Source organism: Oryzias latipes, chromosome 8 (genome assembly GCF_002234675.1).
Source record: "Oryzias latipes chromosome 8, ASM223467v1".
NCBI classification, from domain to species: Eukaryota; Metazoa; Chordata; class Actinopteri; order Beloniformes; family Adrianichthyidae; genus Oryzias; species Oryzias latipes.
In genome coordinates, this window is record NC_019866.2 from 5,243,056 (window position 1) to 5,258,402 (window position 15,347).

The 15,347-nt window shown below is 44.1% G+C and overlaps 2 protein-coding genes across 10 annotated transcripts in view; one reads left to right on the forward strand and one right to left on the reverse strand.

The window, feature by feature from the left end:
- Nucleotides 1-2,495: 2,495 nt before the first annotated feature.
- Nucleotides 2,496-4,343, forward strand: hexim1 (hexamethylene bisacetamide inducible 1). Its single transcript, XM_023957407.1, has one exon. The coding sequence runs from the start codon at nucleotides 2,827-2,829 to the stop codon at nucleotides 3,916-3,918; it is 1,092 nt and encodes a 363-aa protein (XP_023813175.1). The 5' UTR covers nucleotides 2,496-2,826; the 3' UTR covers nucleotides 3,919-4,343.
- A 409-nt stretch (nucleotides 4,344-4,752) lies between these two features.
- Nucleotides 4,753-15,347, reverse strand: part of arhgap23 (Rho GTPase activating protein 23) — a 65,437-nt gene continuing 54,842 nt past the window's right edge. For 7 of the 9 annotated variants that reach the window (XM_023957403.1, XM_023957400.1, XM_023957397.1 and 4 more), the window contains 11 exons: nucleotides 14,886-15,004; nucleotides 13,823-13,941; nucleotides 13,589-13,741; nucleotides 13,430-13,508; nucleotides 13,263-13,336; nucleotides 13,071-13,160; nucleotides 12,860-12,985; nucleotides 12,737-12,778; nucleotides 11,239-11,332; nucleotides 8,589-8,620; nucleotides 4,753-8,514 (listed from right to left, as the gene is read on the reverse strand). In XM_023957403.1, coding sequence (XP_023813171.1) covers nucleotides 7,132-8,514; nucleotides 8,589-8,620; nucleotides 11,239-11,332; nucleotides 12,737-12,778; nucleotides 12,860-12,985; nucleotides 13,071-13,160; nucleotides 13,263-13,336; nucleotides 13,430-13,508; nucleotides 13,589-13,741; nucleotides 13,823-13,941; nucleotides 14,886-15,004 — 2,311 coding nt within the window. In that variant the 3' untranslated portion in view covers nucleotides 4,753-7,131. Of the gene's footprint in view, nucleotides 8,515-8,588; nucleotides 8,621-10,726; nucleotides 10,779-11,238; nucleotides 11,333-12,736; nucleotides 12,779-12,859; nucleotides 12,986-13,070; nucleotides 13,161-13,262; nucleotides 13,337-13,429; nucleotides 13,509-13,588; nucleotides 13,742-13,822; nucleotides 13,942-14,885; nucleotides 15,005-15,347 lie in introns of those variants that run through there. The other 2 variants (XM_023957405.1, XM_023957406.1) reach the window with 2 other exon arrangements.

The following is a 15,347-nucleotide window of genomic DNA, read 5'->3' on the forward strand; positions in this document are numbered from 1 at the left end:
GTGTCAGAGGAAGCAGCAAACGTGATCTTTCCGGACTCACAGCGAACCAAGGGAGCCCACACGCCCACAAACCAACCATGCCACAAACACAAAAGAGTCTTGGAAGGCAGGGTGGGGATAGGTGAAGGTGTTTTTTGCCACTTGCAGCTGCTGCATTTCCCGATGTCCGTCCACCTTTACGTGTTCTACAGACCAAAGCTGTATTTTTTCCCCCCTTATCTTTCATCTCCTTTCAGCCAGCAAGCATGCTAGAAAGGGAAGAGATTAAGTCATGCCTGCTAATCCTCACAGACTGTGATCTGTGCAGGACCAGCTCTCAAGCTGCTACCTTATTTGAGAATATGGAAACCTGCATGACCCCCCCTCCCCCCCAAACAGTTATTGGGTTTCTTTTCATGAGGAACCATCATCTCCTTCTCAAAGAATCAACTCTTCTTTGTATTGTCGGACATGAAACTAAGGCTTGTTTCTATTAGTAGAAACAGTGGCTCTGTGTTTTTGTATCCATGGGATCCCTGGTGTTTACACGCAGTTAGGGGGGAGACCAGTAAGCAGCTGGATGAGGTCACTAACCGAATAACCATTTTTCTCCATTAACTACTGCAAAACTGATTATAAAAAGTGTAATGAGGCGAACTACATTCCAAAGGTGCAGAAACACAGCTCTAGTAGAAAAATAAAAATAGCTGCAAAACAAGCTCTATGTATAAAAAGAATGTGCAACGCCACACAAAAAATACTACACTCCAAAAGGTTTCTCGTATTTTCTTTATTAAAATTCAAATTGCACGTGTACAAGGCAAAGTAGCAACATGGTAGTTCTGCAAGAGTTTATAGAAATCCTAACAAAAAGACTGGGGGGGGGGGGCGTCGTTGCTTGGGGGGGGGGTGATCGGGTACCGTCTATTTCCTGGCACTTTGACAGTTTACCGAATAGCTGTTGTGATAGGATATTTCGGGGGGGGGGGGGGGGAAACATTCACAAAAGGTAACATAAAAATCCTATAAAAGCTGTCGACGTTTACACAAAACTGACCGAATGTTTTCAATTTGCCAAAAAACTTCTTTGTGGAAAATCGTAACAGAAATACACACGTCCTCCAGGAAATATGCGGATCCAGTAAAGCACACGTTGGCCTTGTTAGCAGATAGCTTTCACTTCCGTCTAGTCTAAATATTCATGTTTTTTATTGCTTTACCTGACATAAAACGGTTATTTATTATTAAACCAGTAAACTTGTGGTTTACTATTTTTAACAAGTTAGTTGTAACTCGAGCTAGTTAGCAATTGCTAGCCTAGCTTTATGAAGAGTGACGTTTTCTGTCAAAAAGGGCCCCAGCCAGGAACGATTTCCAATAAAAGATGATCGTGCCCAAGCATTAGGTTCATTTTTTGGAGAGAGTGCGTATGCCTTCACATTATGTGGAAATGATTAAGTGATTAGTTTGCAAGCGACAGCGCGCATCGACCATCCGCTAACCAACGTTAACGCTTAGCCAACGTTAGCTAGCTGTCTTATCCTTAGCTAGTAACACGAAAACAACCGTGTAAACGCTGCATTCTGGGGTTACGCAGAAGAACCCAAAACTGATCTACACCACTCCGTCCACTTGAAACAGGATTACTGAGCAAGTGTGAGCTCGCCTGACCCTCCCTTGGACAACGAGGGATCGAGGATGTGATCGCAGCTGCAGCTTCACTATAAATGTCGTTTGTTTACGCTGATTCCTGAGTTAGCGCGAGCTCCTGTCACAAATTGTATCACTCCGCACAACACAAAAAATAAACAAACCCGGCACATTTCACCAACCAAATTGTACAGGTACGTTAGGTCTTTATACACCGACACATATTTTATAACACTAAATGTGGAGGATATCATTTACTCTTTTTAAAAAGGTGAATTATAAAAGGGGACTAGATTTCGTTAAAGGATTTCCTAAGTCATCTTGAAAAGTAGGAGGTTCACATTTTTTACTTTTTTTAATTTTTATAGTATAATGGCTATAACATAAAACAAAACCATAACTGTAATTAAAAACTTTAATTTTTTATTTGCTTTTACGTTCTCTCATCTGAAAATACTTATATTGTAACTTGTTCTCATTTCAGGAACGACAGTAACTCCCTTCCCATGTCAATAGTAGCGCCCGTTAAAAACGTACGGACCTTCTTTTTAGTGCGGATTAAGCAGGTCTGACTGACATTAAAAGTAACCAATCAAAAAAAAAGTCAAGCTTGGCAACAGCAAAATTGTTCTCCTGTCCAATCAATAAACGGAAGGGTGGGGTTTAGTGTTCCAAACAACATGTAATTTGATTGGTTAAAATGTTGATCTGTCATACTTGACTTCTGGGCTATGTAGTTAATTTTTTGTATTTACCATCATGTTCCATTGTAACCAGAACTACATATCCCACAATACATCTGACCTAAAAAGAAACAGCATGCGCAATGGCAGAGGCGGAGCTCGTATATAAAGGCGAGCTCCCTCTTTTTTGGGTAGCATAGTGGATACTGTTGTGGCGCCAGGACGCAGTCGTTGGTTTAACGGTAGTTCTGACAACGAAACAGTTAATAGTAGTTAGCGATAGTTGCTCTGACAAACCCTTGGAGGAGTAAGAAGTGTTGACTATTTGGTAGTTTACTTTTACTCAACGAGTTTTTTTTTTTCAAACGAAAAAACTTAAGTTTTTGGAATTTCACTTCTTGTAGAAATTAATATTTTTAATTTTTGATTTTTTCAACGAACTTTTGAGATCAATTCTGATGCAATGAACTATACCTAGGATGTTTTGAAAAGGAGTTTTCGGAAGATTACCATCATGACAGAGCCAATGGAGGAGAGCCATCAACTGGAATCTTTAGGTTGCCCATCAGGTGAGAGCCGCAGGGACGCCTTGGAGCATCTCCCAGTCAGCTACCATGATGGACCACAGAGCGCCGACAGGGGGCGCCAGAGAGAGCAGAAGCAGCGGGCGGAGAACCACGGGAATATCAACACAGGCAACTTGTGGCAAGTGAAAGGCGGACAGAGAGAGGTGTGTCCCGCTTCAGCAGACGGAAGCGAGCTTTCAAAGTACCCAAACGCGACGCCGTTTCAGCGCGCGCCCGACGGCCTTCCAATAAGCGCCAACAGCCACAATCCGCTCAGAAAAAACGGCCAAGACAGAGCGCTGCAGGAGACTTTGAACCAAGTGCAAGTGGCGAGTTTGCTCATTGACTCCGACGCGGGCTTTGACGCGCGCCTGGGCAAGAAGAGGCACCGGCGCAGGACCTCCAAGAAGAAGCGCAACTGGAAGCCCTACAACAAACTTTCCTGGGAGGAGAAGAAGGCCTTAGAGGAAAGGGAGACTCTGAGAGCCTCGCGCATGAGGGAGGAGATGTTCGCCAAAGGGCTCCCCGTTGCTCCTTACAACACCACCCAGTTCCTGATGGACGAACACGACCGAGAGGAGCCCGACCTCAACACCGAGGCCCGGCGCTCCCTGGGGGTCGGCGGTCGCCCAGAGGAGACCGGCAGCGAGGAGGAGGTCCTTGACAACGAGCAGGAGGACGACGACGATGACGGCAGCGGCGGAGGCAGCGACGGCATCGGCAGGCCGGGGAATGCAGGTGGAGAGTTTCTCCAGAGGGACTTCTCCGAAACCTACGAGATGTACCACGTCGAGACCCTGCAGAACATGAGCAAGCAGGAGCTGGTGCAGGAGTACCTGGAGCTGGAGAAGTGCATGTCCCGCCTGGAGGAGGAGAACAACCGGCTGAGGCGCGCCGTGGAGCCCGGAGCAGCCACGGAGAGCGTGCAGGTTCGGCTGCAGGAGCTGGAGGTGGAGCTGGAGAGACTGAGAGCCGAGAACTCCGAGCTGCATCTGCAGAGCAAGCTGAGCAGAGACCAGGACCAGGGCGCTGCGCAGTGAAGGACTGCTCCCAGGGAGGGGAAACCGATTCAAAAAGGACAAAAAATGGGACTACTTTTCTTTTCAAACCTGGTTTCTATCATCAGTTTGTCAGGAAAGTCATTGCACTGCAATGCAATAGTCTACTGGACGTTTTTTTTTATTTCTTTATTCGTTTCTGTCCCAGTTTTATTCAGGTGGAAATGTAAAAAAAAAAAATCTAAACAAATAGCAGGAAATGTTTACCCAGCCCAAAATAATTTCCAGGTTACAATGTAGTCATACCATTGGCGTACACTGTTCCATGTTTTTTTCAAAGTTGCATATCCCCTCCAGATAATAAACTAGTTAATTTGGCCATTTCCTCCAAAACAAAACCAAACTGGTGCAAAGATTTTAACAGCTGTGTGTTAACACGTTGAAATAAAGAAAAGTTCTAATTGAAAGTGTCATGTGTTATTGAGCATGCTCAGAAAAGAAACAAACAAAAACACAGGAAGTCTGAAGAGCTGCAGAAAGGAAACTGCTGCGCGTCGCCTCTGTGATTACAGACGATCACAAGGCAGAAGAGCAAGGAAATGAAGACAGGAGTCAACGGAGGAGGTATGAAATGGGTTTAAAGAAGTAACTTTTGTTTCTTCTTAATTTCAAGTCATTTGTACATTTTTTTTGCTGTTAAATGACTCGAAAGTAAAAGTTTAATAAATAAAAAACAGTAAACCAAAGCTTGATTTGACAATACCCTAGACCGCCACTAGAGAGAGACATTTCACCCTTTTCCACAAATGTTTGCTCCATTCAATTTGCATCTTGAAAAAAGGTAAAATGTGTAAAACAAAAAAATGAAGCACCCACTAATTTAAACATAGTTCTGTTTATTTACATCATACAACATTTAACATTGCTTTAAAGCAACCAGCTATAAGGAAATGATTTCAGGCGGACATTCTTTCAGTCCAGTCATTCTCATTAGTTAAAGCAATTCAAAATGTACACATACAGTATGTTACATGTTGAGATGTATGTACAGAGATTTTTAACAATAAAACATTAAGACGACACACCGACAGATGAGGTTTCCTTTCAAGGAAGTGGTGGGCGGTTAGCTCATCTTCAGGAACTTGGATGTTATCTTGGTAAGACCTCCTAAAACGGTTTTTAAGGTGTACTATATTCACTCACTGGGTCATTAGGCAAAGCGAGATAAACTCAGTTTATCGTGAAAAGCAGCTTAGAGTACTGTGCTATCTTTTATTCCCCTCTCAGCAACACAGAAAACAGCTGTTGGCGCCTCTGCTGAAGGAGGAGGGAGTTCGTAGACCTGCTCCTGGCCAAAAGTGTGCTTTTCAACAACCCTCTCGCTCAGCTTCATCGTAGTTAAAGATCCACTCCGAGGAAAATTGTGTTTTTATCACGTTATTGTGGCATTTGTTACATGTACTGCGAAAAGTCATCTTAAAATTTGAGTATCTCTTTGTTCAAATCATTGTGAATCAGGAGAAGATGAAAAAAAGTGCGGTTAGAAAAAGATCATGAAGCGGGGCAGAGCGTTTGTCACCAAGGAAATACGCTGGGCGGGCCACAAGCTCCCTGCCCCGCTCCATTATGATGCATTTACTTAAAGAGGATAATTTTCCTCGCCATTTTTCTTGCACCGTTAATGTTAGGTTGGTGGTCTGTTAGCTAGCCGGAGATCACGTGAACAGAGAGCTCTCAGAAAGGGGGCGGGAGGTATTGCTCCACGCCAATGGTCCCGCCCAGAACTTATTTTCTGATGAGTTACTGCTGCTCTGCAGAAACTATGACCTAGAAAATGACAATTAATTTCCCAAGAAGACTGGGAATGCTTTGAAAATCGATGAAAAGATGCTCGGAGTGGGTCTTTAATGTACACATCCAAGGGCCGTAAGCTGCAGCATCAGCCGCAACAAAGAAGGGAGGAGACCCAGAAACAACGAAAGGACAGAAAGACGAGAAACGCGCATGGCACAGCACAACCAAAACACATTCCAGAAATCAGGCACTTGTAGAGGAATCTTGAGGTAAGAAAGGATCCGATTTTCTAGAACTCCTCACTGGTTTTCGTTTGCTGATTGTACCTCCTGTTGTTGCATCAAGAAGGAAACAATAGAAGTCGGCTTCTGTTGTACCATTTCTCCAGTGAGGTAGGTTTTATTTGTGACCTGACCTCAAGGAAGTTTCCTTGTCACGTTTCCCAGCAGTGATACATGTGCTCCAGAGAGGGTTCGCTAAAGAAAAAGTCGCTTGTGCTCCCCATATCTTTTTCTATTGACCTCGTCAGATCGCGTGCACGAGGAGAACCCATTTCTTCAAAGCGCACAAGTCCAAAACAACAAAGCAGCAAACTGCCTGCAAACTCCCAAAGTAATCCAGATGACCTGGGATTACATGCTACATGCGGATATTTATGTCTTTTATTGAAAATCTGGTGAGATAAAGGTTTCCTGCACAGTGCTGTGAATCCCAGAAAGGCCTTCCATGAGGAAATAGGAACCTCATCTCCTGTTAACAGGTACGCCCAACAGGTTAAATCCCAATAAAAGTACTTTTTTTTTAACTTTCATATAAAATATATATAGAGAGTATAAACAAATAATATATTAAGGAAAGCATTTCAAGTAACATTCTGTAAAAAAATGTCTGTGTGCCTGGACGCACATTTTGTAAACCATAAAAAAAAGAACGAAAAAAAAAATCTATATTTACAAGGTTAACTTAACAAGGCTTTTTACAAATGTTACAAAACAGTTAAAACACAAACACTTTCACGCCCAGACATAAGTATTGTTGCGCAAACACAAAGATTATTAACAGGGAGAGAGAAATGTGTTTTCTGATTGAAGGCATATTTTCGGGGGGGCTTACAGTGTCTGTGGTCGGAGGAGGGAGACACTGGAAGACTGATCTGTTGAAATGGTCCTAAAGTCAGTTTTTTGATTTGTTTCATTGTGTTTTTCCTTTGACATGAAGCACCGTTCTCCTCGAGAACCAGAGAAAAGCCGCCGTTCCGCAGCGCACTTTGGTCATTTGAAGGGATTGAACCCTTGAATTGGTTGTGGTTAGGCAGGAAGGATGCTTGTTTGTGTCTGCGTTTCTTAAAAATAAAAATAAAAACATTTGTAAAAGATAGAAAAGAAAAGCTTTGGCAACACTGGAACACCTGCCGCCACGCAGGCGGAGCTTAGAGAAGAACCCTCTTAACCCGGTCGGCACTCACAGGTACTGGTGGAATCTTGAGGGGGGGGTTTGACGTGCGAGGCCCTCTACGCTCGGAGGCAGCCCTTGTGTTTTCCCCTGGTTCTTTGGAGGGAAGGGGAACTCGTTGGCGGTAAGGGGAGGTCTCTTGTTGGACGTCTCAGTCGGCGAGGCCACTACGGTGTGCCTCCGCCACACCCGCCTCTTCCTACGCGTCTCGGGGGACAGTGGTTTGCGGCGCTCCACGCTGCGCAGGTCATCAGCCGAACCCAGCAGCCGAGCGCAGACCTGCTCGGCCAGGGTCCTCCCGCCCGCTCCGATGGGGGTGAAGGAGGCGGCCTCGCTGGGCAGGACGGCCGCTCTGGGCCGGGCTTGACGCAGGCTTTCCTGACTGCTGCCAGAGGAAGGTTTGGATCTGGAGGTGTCCCGCCTTGACCCGGGGGTAGAGTCTGGCTCGGAGCCTGTCCCCTCACTCGGAGCCTCCAGGAGGTCCACGGAGCGAGCTTTGGCCTTCTTCCGGGCCAGAGTGTCGCACTGGATCAGTTTGTGGGAGTTGAAGGAGGGCCGCGAGTGCAGCTTGTGAGCGGTGGAGGAGGAGGAGAAGGAGGAGGAGGAGGCGGTGTTGGAGCGTGCCCGTCCTTCGCCCCTCTCTGCAGAGTCAGGCGTGGGTGACAGGGCAGTGGCGGGGGTGAGAGGGTTGGGAGAGAGGGATTTGGGTTGTGAGTACAGGAAGCTGCGTGGGGGCGGGGCTGCGGTCGCTGGGGCTGCTGGGTGTTTTTCCGGTCTCTCCTGGGTCAGAGAGCGTGAGGCGAAGCCGCTCTCGTTGTCCGTCTCACTCACCAGCTCACTGTGCTCGTCATCAGCATCCTCGCCCCTCCCCTCTGACCCTAAGCTCCGCCCCAACGTGGAAAGTGTGGAGTAACCAGAAACTATGGAGCGAGCGTCGTCTGGCGCTCGCCACTGTGGACCATTCGCCTTGACCTGCACCTCCTCATCTCTCAACAACACCACCGCCCGCTTAGCTCTCGCCTCCTCTTCCTCTTTGGAGCTGGGCACGACCTCTGCCGCCTCCTCCACAACCTCCTCCTTTCCTCTGCTTCCTGCAACTTCCTCATCCTCCTCCTCTTCTTCGTCTTCCTCCTCTTCATTGTCATCCTCCTCTCCTTCTGCTCGAGGAGCAGACCCTGCTTCTGGAGACACCGCCTCTTCCTCTTCTTCCTCCTCCTCCTCTGGCCCCAGATGGCCAGCTTTGATTGGCTCATGCTCAGAGTCGTCGTCGGTGCTGCTGCCCACACGGCGGTTTTTGCGGCCCCTCCTGCGTTTGCGGCCCGTCACGGCAGACATGATGGACAGAGCCAGGAAGTCCTTGGCCGTCAGGTCTTTCTTTGATCCCCAAGATCCCTGAAAGATGAGGAAATGTCACCTCAATGCTGAAAAAGGAGAAAAAAACTTCCAGACACTGAGGCAGACACTACCTTCGATTTAGTTGAATCACTGTTGGTTGAGTCTGTGAAGAAGAAAACAAAACCATCAGCGGTTCAGAAAAGATGGACGCCAAAATCAGAGCAGTCATGGCGGAGGACACAGAGGAAAAAATGTTCAGAATTGCTGTGCACACTTTGATGCACAGAGCGGATTTTCATCCCGTTGAGCCGGATTTTCCTTTGTGCCCTCTCACCACGTCAAACCCCAGAGCAGATTCTCACACCAGAGCACGGCGGGGGGACTTTGGTGATAGGGGAAGCAGCAGTTTGACATTTGAGAAACTGCATTAGGAAACCACAGCACACACCGATGACATCAGCCAGTGACAGAAACCATCCAGGAAATAAAAAAGCATTCCCGCACAGGCACAAACATGGAAAAGGAGAGCCGCTTTTGTCTCATCCGTCATGGATCGAAAGACTCAAAACTCTCGAGTAAATCCAGAGGGATGCGTGGGACAGGCGGGCATTCCAGGTGGAGCAGTGTCCTTTTCAGCTTCAGCTGGAGTAAAAGTTGCTTTTCATGAACACCTTTGTTGAGGTTTTCCCATCGTTTAACCCGTCTGTCACAGCAGATCATCATCTCTATGCTGACTCAGCGTTTAACAGTAAAACAAAAACACAGAGACAGATATTAACAGCTATTAGACAGCTAAAATCAGCAGACGGATCCCATGAAATCACATTTTTGATCAAAATACGTGCCTGTAAAGCAGTAGAGTTAATGTTATTTTAGTACTAAAACAATTTTAGTTTTATTTCAATTATGTGTCTAATTTTAAATTTGAAAACAGAAGAAAAAATTAAAATGTCTTGTAATTAATTTCAGACCTTTTTTTGGTGCATTTACAGAGGTGTAATCTCTTTTCAGGCATGGAAAGCTTGTCAAATTCATCATGCCTAATTATTTTTAATTACACTGAATTTTGCTGCAGCTTTTATAAACGTTTTTTTTATTCCAATAAAAATTTTTGTGAAAACGTTTTTTAATGGCATCATTTGCAAAATAAGTGATTAAAAAACTATCATTAAAAAGTGAATTTAATTTATTTTTTTTACTAATATTTTGACTTTAAAACATCCATCTTTTTGATGGATTACCAATAACACTTTAGTGGTATAAACTTACTCTTTCTAGTTACGACCTTAAAGACTCACTCCAAAGAAAATGGTGTTTTTAACATGTTCTTGTGGCATTTTTTAAAGACGGAGGACATATTTAAAGAAAATTAAGTGCAAAATCGTATTTCTGAGTATTTTTTAATTTAAAAAGAAAAGAATATACGCTCGAAAATACGCTGGGCTGGCCACGACCGCCCTGCTCTGCTCCATTCTGATGCATCCATGAACGTCTTTGTTTTCCTCGTCTGAGCTGGAATCTGGATCAAAACTGTACGGCTGGATAGCCCAGATGCTGCTCACCATTTTTATTGCACTGGTGATGTTAGGCTGGGGGCGCAAGCTAGTGGTAGAGCTTGTAAACAGAGAGCTCTCAGCAGTTAGGAGGGCAAGGGGAGGGGGTTGCTCCAGGCCAACAGCCCCGCCTACAACTCTAAGGAGAAATTCTAATGAACTCCCGTCCACTTAACAGAAATTATGTCTGCAGGTTTTTTGGTATTTGGTAAAAAACATAACCATAATTAAAAGGCCACTGAGAATGTTTTTAAAATAGATTAAAAAATGATCGGAGTGGGACTTTAAAGCTGGTTAGCAGTATTCCAAAATTTAAATTTGTATGAAATTTAAAGTACATGCTTTAACTGAAAATGTGTCCATTTAAACATTGAAACTGTAGCTGCATAAATATTGGTCTGGGCATCTGGAGTCTAATTTCTTTTAGGCATTGAGACTTTAATTTGGCATCCAACCCAGCACCACCAGGAGTTCCTTTTAGAGACACTGCAGTGAGTGAAGCGACACCAGGTGGAGCTCAAAGGCTCCAGCACCCCTCATGTGATCCATTAAGGTATTAGTCAGACCAAGACGAGACTGAGATGAACTGATTTGAAAGAAACCCCAGGCAGTTGGGAAGCTTTGAGGGTAATGGAGAAACACAAGCCATGGACACCACTGACGCACTGGCACATGATTCTGCTTTCACAGTGGGATGCACACACTCGCCCACACACATATTGCCACGGGAGTCCCCATCCTACCGCAGTGGCTGCTCCACAGGCTCAGCTAAGAGAAGGAAATGCAGAAATGCAAAGAGAAAGTCAAAGTTGAGCAATGAGACGGGGGGGCAGCAGAAAAGAGAAGTGCATGCACGCTTTTGAACACAGAAACACTCTGAGGACTAACGGATGTTCGCTCTCATGCTGCGTTCCAGTTCTGTAGGAAAGTAGGGAACTCTCGGTGTAAACTGGGACAAACTTTCAAAGGCTTTGAAAGAGTCAAATGATTTCTTGCCAACTTAACAGATAAGATTACTTTTAACATCTGATATTAACCTATAATCAACCACGTTTCCTATAGGAACTTTCTAGCTTTAGAAAAAAAAAGAAGCAAAACTAATATAAGATTGGGGAATTTCCAGCTTCCATCTGCAAACTAAAAGCAGCATTACATTCAGGTTTCAGGTTGAAACCCTGCTGGTCGTCTCAGGAAGTGCATAAAGGAACGTGGGGGCGGGCCAGCTCACCTGAAGCCTCCCCGAGCGGAGCGGTCCTGCCTATGTTGGACAGCAGGTGGTCGATGTTGGGGGCTGGCTGCACGTCCTCCGTGTCCACTGGTGTCTTAAAGGTTAACCAAAAAAAAAAAAAAACATCAGTAACAGCAGTGATGTTTGTCTGCTGCTTAGAAGCAAACCAGATCCTTTAACTCATAATTGTGTAAAGGTTTTTGTTTCACTTTTGTGTTTACCTGACAACTAAATCAGGGCCCTGACATTAGGTGAAGTATTTCCTGCATGTATGTGATGTCATTTCCAAGACATGAGTCTGATGTGCTTTTAGGCCACGTAGTTCACCAAGACCAACACAAAAAAAAGACTAAAGTAATAAAGCACCAGGAGTTGTACTTTTTATTTCTTTATTGAACATCCCTAGGAAATCATTAACACTTCAGGTGGTAAAATGTTTGCAAACCTTTCAGCTCAGTCAGGTGGTGACAGAAACTCTTTTGATCTATTTTTAAAGCGTTCCCTGTTGTTTTTTATGATGCTGATGCCGTTTTTAGTCAAAATCAAAAACCAGTTTGGTTTGCTAGGACATAGTTTCTGCAGAGCGCCAGGAGTTTGTTAGAGTTGTGGGCACGATTGTTGGCACGAAGCAACCCCGCCCTCCCTTCCCATTGCTGAGAGCTTGGAACGGGGAGCTTGTGGCGCACCCAGAGTATTTTTTACGTCCCAAATCAGATCTTTTTAAAACAGCACAATTTGTATAAGGTTATATTCAGAAATGCAATATTGAGCTGCAATTTTATAATGCCGCAGGGAACAGTTGAAAAACACCAAAAACACAATTTTCTTTAAAAACTTAACTCCAGGTGTAAAGCCCAGAAGTGTGGGAAACATGGTTTGGCCGTTTAAGTCCTTATGCTGCACAATCAGTGTGTTTTATAGAACTTAAGTTTATTTGAAGACATTTTACAGAAGTTTAGGGAAGAATATCAAAAACACAGCTAGAATAATAAAATGAAAGAAGGCTGACCTGTATAAGCAAGATCCAAAGATTGAAAAAGTCACGTAGCTTTTGAAATTATTAATTTTCTGCTTATTTAGAGCTTCTTTTTTTTCCAAATATAAACTATTTTGGCTGTTTTTGCAACTACATTTGCAAAAGAATCCTTCAACTTTTGGCAATTAGAGTTTTTAAAAAATATATGTTGGATGGCCTGTTTCGTGATTAAATGTTAACACATACTGCTCAAATTTATTTTTATTTTACTTTTGTTGTTTTGTTCATCATTTTAGAGTTTACAACATCAGCACAGAACAAAAATGTTTTAAATGATAAAAAGTCAAAATACAACAGGGTAATTCAGCAAAACTGAGTTTTTATTTATCCTTTCATCTTGAATTGTAGCATTTTCTTGTGTTTTTGCAGCTTGCAATCAGATTTTTAATTTTTATTTTGCAGTCTTTGACTTCACCAGATATTTAATGCTTTAAATTTTTCAATTTTTTATAATCAACTTACTTTCTCGTCCTTGTCCAGCTCCTCAGTGAAAAACCACGTGCACTACAGGGGGATGACATGACGGAAATGTTCAGCTGTAGGGTTTCAGAAAACGTGTGCGTGTGCATGCTTCACTTGGCTCACATGTTGAATGAGCGTCTCCACTATCTTGTAGCGGTCGGGCATGTGTGTGACCATGTCCTTCATGTTGTCCTCAGAGGTCCTGACCAGCGTCGGTCCAAACACCAAAGCCAAGTTACGCGGCTCCATCTGGAAAGCAGAAGAGGATGGGTGCTTACTAACCAAAATATCCCAAAAACAAAAACAAAGTCTAGATCTAAGTTTTCGCACACACCTTGTTTTTGTCTGAGTGGTCGGCTACAGTTTTTAGGTGTTCAACCAGAAATTTCAGAGTGTGAAAGTAGTGATCTGGAAGGTCTCGGATCTGCCGGGGAAAAAAAACCCAGAGAAACCTGTTTGACCTGGAGACGAACGTCAGCCGAGCCAAACCGCCCGATCTAAGGAATTCATGCATGGAAACACAAACCAGTTTCTTCATGGTCCTCAGTCTGTCCGTGGCGTTTTCTATCCGATTGGCATCAATGAAATCATTGTACTTGTCTGTTAAGATAATAGAAGGGATATGAATCTGAATGGTTTGGCATGAATTGGTGACAGTTGCTTGCTGACATGTTGCAGCACGTCTGGACTTACCGTTGGTAAACAGCGGCTCTGGAAGTTTCCTGAAGAAAGATTTGAGCAAGCTGCTGACAACGTTGAGGTCCTGCCACTTCTGCACAAGAGAAAAGAAACAGTTGGACATCTTGTGTTTTTCCTGTCCTCCATTTGATGACGTGCTGATCGCTGCCCCACCTCCTCTGCAGGGTTGATGTCCACCCCTTTGTTGAGCTGCTCCTGCAGCAGCACCACCATGGCGTTGTTCCCCGGCACTCGGTAGATTCCGGTGTTTTCCAGGCCCATATCCTCCACCAGACCACAGCATATCTCAACAATCATGGGGATGAACTGAGACAAAATGAGCACAGATGAAGAACACAGTACAATATCCCTGCATTCAGGGAGGGGGTGAAGGTGACTGTGGCTAACCTTGTTGTTTGCACCATGCTGACACTCCTCCAGCCTCACGCCGAAAGCTTTAGGCCCCGCCTTCTTCGTCTTCTTCATGATGCTGATGCCCCAGGGGGATTTAGGAGGGTTGCTCTCATCTGGGGGACGAAATCAAGCACAAACAAAAAATCTATGTTTGCGATCAGCTAGAAAAACTCAAAAACAGGAGAAACTAAGGAATTAAAAAGACAGATATTTGATCAAACGTGATCAATTTGACATCAGATTGAACTTGAAGTATTTTTAGTGATTTTAGTAATGTTCAGTCTTTTTACCAGTTCAAATTAGACATGATCTATGGCTTCAATGTACTTTCCCTCACCAAATTCTTTTGAGTTTATTAAGATCAACTGTAAAGAAAAAAGAATTTAAAGAAGCGAGCGGCATTGTATGTCCCACAGGCACATCTGGCCTCTGCCCTCGCCGCCGCCCTTTATCACGGCCTCGCTGGCTGACAACTGCTTCAGGCCCTTCACTCTCCCCTTCTGCCTCTGCCACACTGGTCAGAGCAAATTCATGAAAAATACACTCATAAATGGGAGCTTTCCTGCTGGTTTTATCTCCATAGCAGCCATAAATTTTTTTATGGTTTCTCCTTCTGTGATGTCATCATTTTTTTGAAGGGGGGGTGGTTCACTATGCCCAAAATTCATTTTCACTGGGTAAAGGTGCGTGTAAATTTTCGTGAATTTTTGAGTTTGTGACATAAACAAATTTTTCACTTGCAGGAGGAAAGAAGAATTGCAAAAATTTCAAGACTGCTGCAGAACATAACATTTACTGAATTAGGATAAAAACAAAATTCTAAATTGAATTTGAAACTAAAACAGAAAAAAGTTAAAATCTTTCTATCAATAGCTGTTAGGAAATGCATGTCGGTCAGTTTTTGGGTCCAACCGTCAAACATTTCTGGATCTAGTGGCTGAATGTCTTCGTTGTGACCCTGAAAGGCGAGCCTGACAGAACTCCAGCTGCAGCGCTGGCGCACGCGGTTCAGCAGCAGCAGCTCCCAGAATAACTCCTCCTTTTCTGCGACACCAACCTTTGCCCTCTGGCTTTGGGGAGCGCGGTGCCCCAGATGCATTCTCCGTCTTGTTCAGCATAAAGGGAGGCTTCATGCGGGACATCCGGGGAGAGGAATCTGGCTTGCTCGATGCTGGACTTGAGGGATAAAAGCAAAAAATGGATAGACAGTTAACCTTCAGTTATTGTTGGCAAAGTTTGCCCTTCACTTCTAAACTGAATCTGAAAAAAGTCCTTAGTATCAAGAAAAAATGTCTTATTTTCAGGGAAAAAAAACAATATAATTTGAGAAAACATGTCTTAGTGTTAGAGTTATTTATTTATGTTTGCTTATTAAAAGAAATCTGCCACAAAGGTAAGAATCTTTGACTTATTTCTAAGGGGCCTGTTTGCAGTGCATCAGTCCCAGAGTTGATCTGAGGTGGGTCATGGTTACATTTTAATCTCATTAGCAGGAAATGGTTTTGCCTTAAAATCTTAA